The 7958-nt window shown below is 33.6% G+C and overlaps 1 protein-coding gene across 3 annotated transcripts; it reads right to left on the minus strand.

Annotated features, from left to right (window-relative positions):
* Window positions 1–701: 701 nt before the first annotated feature.
* Window positions 702–2897, minus strand: LOC148204175 (heat shock factor protein HSF30-like). Of its 3 annotated transcripts, none has more exons than XM_088107236.1 (3): window positions 2408–2897; window positions 1310–2194; window positions 702–1218 (listed from the first exon to the last, which is right to left on the minus strand). In XM_088107236.1, the coding sequence occupies exons 1-2, from the start codon at window positions 2714–2716 to the stop codon at window positions 1373–1375; spliced, it is 1131 nt and encodes a 376-aa protein (XP_087963362.1). In that variant the 5' UTR covers window positions 2717–2897; the 3' UTR covers window positions 702–1218; window positions 1310–1372. The 3 variants fall into 3 exon arrangements, with proteins under 3 accessions (XP_087963362.1, XP_087963360.1, XP_087963359.1); XM_088107234.1 differs by having other exon boundaries at window positions 702–1215; window positions 2408–2820; XM_088107233.1 differs by having other exon boundaries at window positions 702–1235; window positions 2408–2820.
* Between the last annotated feature and the right edge of the window lie 5061 nt (window positions 2898–7958).

The raw sequence follows: 7958 nt of genomic DNA on the forward strand, positions 1-7958 counted from the left end.
ACTTTCTAACGCTGCTAGTTTACTTTGAATATGACTCTATAACCAATGCACATGGACTTCAGACCAAAGAGTTCCGAATTTCGCCTTACAAATAATCTCTTACAAAATATCAATATTGAGTTTGTGTACTGTTAGCACAAATTACAAAATCATTCAATAAGAAACCAACAATTTATTGCTTTAGTTTTAACGTCTATGTAGCCATTTGTGTACTACTGATTAACCATGTATGTCAAATAAATACTAAGAAATATCCAAACATAATGTCCCATAATTTTAATGTACCTAATATATATATATATATATATATATATATATATATATATATATATATATATATATGTAATATATGCATGTATTTATAGTTTACATGAATATAAATAGTTAGCCTTAGCCAACTTTGCAAAAGTTGTACATTGTGAAACTATTACACTCAAAAGCTGATTTAATTTTTTTGTGTTATAATACTAAGAAGAATCATATAATAATATTATTGATATTATCTAATAACAGTCATTTTTAACATTAATAATGCATTATTCTTAATACAAAAAATATTGTTATAATCACGATTGTTTTAATTATAATTTCTATTATTATGAAATGAAAATAGTATTTTTTATATTAGTTGATAAAATCGAAGTCGAACTTCTTACTGTTTAATAAATCTAATAATAAAAAAACTAATATAATGTTTTAAATGAGCAAGGAACAATAATGATTTTATTTGCTATCCTGACTAAATGAGTGATCTAGTGTATTTGGTATGATTTGAAAAGCAACATAAAAATATAGAATAAAATAAAAGATGAAACAGGAAGAAAGCTTATTTCCTTTATTCAGCGTGTACTGATGGAGAAGGTGAGCTATAGCTGATGAGTAAAGGAATTGTTAATCATATTCTTCTTTGGAATCCGTCAATGATCTTACTTCACAGTCTCTCCACACTGAAAATTTGACAATTCAACAAATTACCGTTAGATTATGACTACATCTTTTCCCAATCAATAGGCCCCTTCGACATCTGTTTTAACCTACCCTGCAAAAGAAAACGTACAATGTAGTTATCCAAAGGGGGCACCAACATAGTAAAAACAGTATCATCATCACTGGTACAAGAAATACTCAGCTATTCACAAAACACATGTCTGTTTACAAAGGATACAGCAGACAAAGAGCAATATCTCAGGACCTCTTCAGCAGCAACCACCTTCCCTGCTGCAATCATTCGTATGCTACATCAATTACAATCACATAAATTATCAAGCCACAAATATTAACAAATCAATGAAGCCTCATGAAATTATACCACAATGGTTCTAGGGGGGATGGTTTATCTGAACTCCTAGATGATAAAAATTGTCATAGTCAACTAGGGTTTGGACGCAAGATAACCCATATGATCCACAAGGTTCTGCAAATCCTCACTCCACTCATCAGGATCAGCAACCAAATCCTCCACAGGAACATCAACTTGTGAAAAATCACCAATCACAACTTCCTCCTCATGGTTCGCAGCAACCAAGTCTTGGTTCAGTAAATCCTCCCAGATTGCATCACTTACCACCCCCAAATCACTACCACCACCAGTTGTAGGAACTGAACCTAAAATCGGGTCTTCTAATTCAGAGCTCGATTCTAATGGATCATCGTCACAAACAGCTGAGAGAAGAGACTCCATGTGCGACTCAATATTAGTGGATTCTTCTTCAACAGGCAATGCCGCATCAATCACAGGATCTTGCTGCAAATTCTCCACGCTTGGGGAAGCAGTTAATCTCCTCTTTCTTCTACCACCTTGCAACTCTATCTTCTGAGCGTTCCTGTGAAGGAACTGCTGAATAAAAGTCTGATTGTTGAGTGCCTTAGCTAGAAAAGTCATCATCTGCTGATGTTTCTTCTCGCTGACTTGCAATCTGCTCTCCATGGACAACAATTGCTCCCTTGAATTGTGCTGTTGTTGCCTCAACTTCACAATTTCAGCCATCAAAACTGTCCTGTCTCTCCTCAACCTCTCAATCTCACCTTCCAATCCAAACTCCCCCAATTCAACGCAAGCTCCACTTCCTCCCTCGTGTGACTGCATCTGTGTTACGTGCCTCCTTCTCTTGATCGTCTTCAACAAGTGCCTCTGTCCCGCCAGAAAACCTTCGTTCGCAAATTCCCATTTGTCAGGATCAACTTTTCTAAAACCCTGCACCCACAGCAGCCCCGTCCATTTCCCAAGTTAGGATTTACATTCAATTAATAGAACCGCCAGAGAAAAAAAAATGCTTCAAAGATACCCTCAAACACATTCGTCCAGAACACTCTAAATTGTTGATTAAAATTGCAAACTTTAGAAGTATATATGCACTTAACTAGGTTAAGCAGTTGAGTAGAAGATGAGAAGAAAAAAAATGATTACATAGGTGTTGAGTTGTCGGACGAAGCTGGAGAAATTGTTGTGCTTGAAGTAACGAGGCAAGATGGTGGTGGAGAACTTGTGAGAGTCCCAAACGACGAAACTGTTGCGTGCTCTGCTCCAGGAAACGATGTCGTTGGTGGAAGGGTCTTCGACCACGTCGAAGGTTTTGGTGAGAAACGGAGGTGGACCCACATCGTGCAAGCCTTCCCTTGGTTGCGGGAAGAGGTTGGAAGTTGAGGATGAAGGTGAAGCAGGAGCAGCAGCCGCAAATGCGAATGTTTGTTCCTCTTTCACTGTACCTCCCTTCATTTTCCTTAATTGGAAACTGTATCTCTCTGCTATGCGAGAGAGTGTGTGAGAAAGAGTTTGGTAGATTACTATGTGTGAATTAAGCAAGGGTTTACTTGGGGCTTAGGGAATAAGGAATTTAAGGGATGAGAGAAGGAAGGTTCTAGAGAGAGAGAGTGACACTGCGAGAGATTTTTGAAGAGTATGAGAAGCTTCTGCCATCTGTCAATTTCCTGTGCCAAAGATATTTTGTAAAACTTCTGGAAACTTCTCGACTTATCGGCTGCTTCCACCCTAAATATATTTTCAACATGGAACCGACGCGTGTTAATCACAACTGCAGAGAGATGATTTTGTCAACAAACCACTGTTTTCCTTTGCTTGGAAAAACCAAAGAAAAAGAAAAAATTGTTTAGACAAAAAAAGAAGAAAAAATAAATTTAATTATTTATTATTGGTATAATTTAGATAAAAGTACAGCTTACGTCTTACGTTTATTTTTTAAATAATACTTTTTAGAAAAATAGTATTAACGAAAACAAGAATAATCTCCCAAACTTACAAGTAATACATCGTTCAATCAAACAAATATTACTTTGTACAGGAGGAAGTTATCAATTTACACAGGAAAAAACCAACGCATTGAAAACCTTGGGAAAACTATTTTCACAGGAAAGATTGATGAAAAAGGGTAAGTACAGTGATTATTTCATCTCATTCGAATTTCGAGGGAAAGTTCATGACACCATCCATTTTTCAATATTCCTATTCAACTTTTCGTGTTTAAAATTAATTGATAATAATATTAAGCTTTTCATAAAAAAAAAAGAAAAAAAGACGTCTTTAGAGAACTAGACTGATTTAACATTGGTCACTGTATCAAAAATAATTTTTTGTATAGTTAAAATCAAATAAAACAAAATTTTTATAGTTATAATAATAACAATCATAATAATAATAATATTTTAGTATTTCTATCATCATAAAAAATATTTTATCTTTCAAATATACGGGGGTGGAAAGCAGGGGGTGGGTGAAGAAACAGTTGCATTTGAAGAGTTACTATTAGGCCCATATCAAACTCAACCAGCACAGTAATAGGCCTGGCCTTACTTGAACGAGCTAGAGATTTCAATATCATCACTGGGCTTGACCCGTTATCGCATTTCTATGTTGATATTTGTTCTTCAACTATTTTCCTTTCACTTTCAAACAAAATGTTAGTGTCAAAACTTCCACCTGAACATTTACAAAATCAACTTACTCTTATTAAATAATTACTTTTATTAAATAAAAGGCAATAAAAACATGAATTTTAACAATACTTCATCCAACAGTATTCAGTGATATTATTTTAACTTTTAACTTAACTCCTAATAATTAATGACAGCAGGACACGCATTTTATTTTTAATTTTTTTTATTATTATTTATTAATTTCTTATTTTATTTAAATTTGAATTTAAAATAAATTATATATTTTAAATTATGATGATTAATGTTACTTAAATTTAAACTAATTTATATTAACTTTTATAAATAGATTATTAATATTATATTAAAAGTAAAATTTATTTGTTATACATGTAATTACATTATGATATCTACATTTAAATTAAATTCCTGTTTTATATTTCTAACTAATCTAATTTATCAAAAACGTACAAAATGATTTTATTTGTAGAATAGAATAATTGTAAATGAAAAAAAATAATTTGTATAAAAGTTAAAATACTTAATATAACATGAGTCAATCTATATTATGCATTTCATTTTTAAAAATATTTAATTAAAACAATTATAACTCAAACAGTACTTATCATTGTTTTATTAACGTCAAACTCAAATTTGAATTAAATTACATTCTATTTTTAATTATAATAAAAAAATGTTATTTTTAATTTAAAAGGTGTCATTTGATTTTTTACTAAAATATAAGAAAGAAATTGACTCTATATAAGTATAAGTTACTGATATAACTTGATATCAATTTCCGAAAGGTGGCAGAACAATAACATACTACTTCTCTCATTTTCCAAACAACTTTGGAGAAATGGATATGTGAAAAAATTTCCAGAGAAAAAAGTATTCATTGGTAGAAGACATGATATATGGGGAAATAGGTTTGGTTTGTAAGGTTCTTAGATATCAGCAATATTCAGAGACTCCAGAAAGAACTGGACTCAATCAGCATAAACTGTATGTCAACACACCTAGATTTGGTAGGAACGAAGGAAAACAACCAGTCCAGAGAAAATGTCAAAACCAAAGGTTGTATGGAAGAGGAAATCAAATAATATTGGTAGTAAAAGCGGATGGATACAAACAAAGTCTCACATCGAATAAAATAAAAAATAGATATGAGTTTATATACACATAAGATATCTCTAGTAAGAGACCTTTTATAATAGTATCAAAAACAAATTCGTGAGAGTGTAGTCCAAAATGTATAATATAAAAATCTATGGATATGTATATATTGAACCTAAACCTACACAACATAATATGATAAAGGAGATTGATGTTGATATTTGAAAGTGAGAAGATGGTCAGACATATTTTCTTACCCTAAAATGTATAAAAAAATGTGTAATAAGGTTTCATATTATTATATAATTAACTTTTAACATTTTCGCCGCATCCAATTAAATAAACAAAATAAAATATACAAAGGAATGTCGGTAAGTGGTGAAAATTGAAAATGTAGAAATGAAATAATATTTAAGTAAGGAAAGATAGACATAGAGAAAATTTTCTATATGACACAAATGCATGTATGAATATAAATAAAACATAAATTATCCAATATAACATTATTTGGTACTAATGTCCAATTCAATACAAAAAGTCGTCAGTTAAGTTTATTATTTTTCTTAAAATTAATCCAAGATATTTATATAATCTATAAATAACAGAGAAGTGTTATCCTATTATGTGTGTTTGCGTTAAATTCAATTTTCCTCAGCTTTAATTCTTAAGATTAGGGCTGGGCACAGTTAAGTTAAGAAACTTAAATTATAGTTTATCTGTACTGTTTTAAACTTAAAAAACTTAAAACTACTTTTACTAAAAACTAATTATATTGGTTAACAGTTCAGTTTAAAAATACTGAACTATTTCATTTTGAATACAGTTAACTATGGTTTCAGTTTTCCTCTGTTTCCTTTTTCAATCGTAGGTTTTTCTATTTCCTTTTTCCATCACAATTTCCTGCTGCCGCCATTGTTGTCGAAGACTCGGGTTCTGAGAAAACTTCTCGTTGGAAAGAGAAGCAAATCTGCAAACCCACGTTTTTCCCTTTCCCTTTCAAAAGAGATTGAAAAACCTTGGCATGGTAATAGTGGAAGAACGAAGGAGAAGAGGGGGAGCAAAACGATGCCGTTGAGACGGGAGCCGAAGGAGGACGCACCTGAGTTCCAGAAGGAGTCGATGGAGTTGCCGGCGGAGGGAGAGGGTGAGGGCGGGAGGCCGTCGCCGAAGAGAGAGTAGTCGAGGAAGGACTGGACGCCTGCGAGGGAGGAGGCGGAGAAGAGGTCGGGGTGGGTGAAGGGGGTGTGGTCGAGGGAGAAGTTGGTAGGGGAGTTGTCAGTGATGAAGATGGTTTTGGCGGCGAGGAGCGTAGGGAGGCGGCGAGGAGCGTAGGGAGGCAGGCGCGGCGGGGGAGGAGGAGGTGGTCGGAGAAGGGGAGGCGCTGGGAGACCACGTGACAGGGAAACAGGAGAGGATCCGGAGGAGGACTGTCCAGGAAGGCATTGCGTGTGATGAAAAGTGTGACTTTGAACTTAAGCAGTTTACTGGATTGTACTGCACTAAGTGCACTAAAATTAAGTTCAGATCAGTTTTTCTTAACTACTTTTTAGTTCAATTCAGTTTCTTTGAATTATTATATAGTTAATTATAGTTTGGTTATAATACAGTACAGACAGTGCAGTTTGCCCACCCCTACTTAAGATAGACACCTCAACTTTAATATTTAGTTTTATATATTTCTCTTAAATTATTTGATACCGGTTTTAAAACCATGGTTTTAGTTCAAAATTACTGCAAATTTAAAATATTTTAAAATGTAAACATTATTAATTACGGACAGTAAATTTCATTTAACATGATAAGTAACATGGTAAGATAAAAAAATTAAGTTGTATACTATAACATCCCAAAAATGATAGTATGAAACTATATTAATGAGACATCACATAATAACAAGATAGAACCGTCAGTGTAGAAAAATCTTACAATTATCCTAAAATGACCAGAAAAATTTAAAACTTTACAGAATTCCTCTGTTGGTACGAACATATGTACAAGACCGAACGGTCTTATACCTAAGTAGGTGGATCCTCTGTTTCCAGCGATTGCTCCAGTGAAAACTCCTCTCCATCTGCTCACACCCACAGGGCGATCATCGCAAGGAACAATATCGAACAGACAACATGACAAGATAGAAAATAAGGGTAAGCTAATGTAATTTAATTAATCATGTTAACATGCAATTCAAACAAACATATAATATAATCATACACATACAAATATCATATAAGCATATTATGACTGACCACTTGACTTGACTAAAGCATGATCGAGTACTAGTGCAAGACCGTTTGGTCATTAACTGAAACTCTACAGAAGCAAAACTCAGTTAAGACCGAACACAAGAGGAATACCACTCACACCTAATATCGAACGGTCATGAACTGGTAAGACTCTAAAGAGACTGAACCCATTTAATGATCGATCACATGAATATGACCAAACAGCCAATCAGAGCATGGTTGATCTGTCAACCGCGCATGTTCCACGTTCTGCATAATTCTGCAGAAATATGGACAACTCCTAACTTTACCAAAACTGAATATTTTTCCAAACTTCTAATTCCCCAAACACGAATCATGTTCCTATTTACACCTATACAAGGATACCTAAACCTTTCTAACATTATCCTAAAGAATCTCTTATCAGATCTCATCCCAACTCCTGCATAATCAGAACTAAATGACCAAAAATTCATTTTCCTACTTATGACACATTATAAGAGGACTTAAAGGTTCTAACAGGTCTAAACACACTTGCTCAGACTCTTCCCACTGACCAATTTCGCTCTCGGCCCCAAACTCTCATTTTCACTTACTCACTTTTCCAAAACCAGAAAAGATCGAACACTTATGCAGGGACTTCAACTAGTTCCCAGGTTCCATCATTCATCAATTCAACACAATTCAATCAAACATCCAATTCATATACATGCAACCATCCAAACAGTAATT

This window comes from Vigna umbellata, chromosome 2 (genome assembly GCF_029865625.1).
Source record: "Vigna umbellata cultivar VRB3 chromosome 2, Vumbellata_1.0, whole genome shotgun sequence".
Classification (NCBI taxonomy): domain Eukaryota; kingdom Viridiplantae; phylum Streptophyta; class Magnoliopsida; order Fabales; family Fabaceae; genus Vigna; species Vigna umbellata.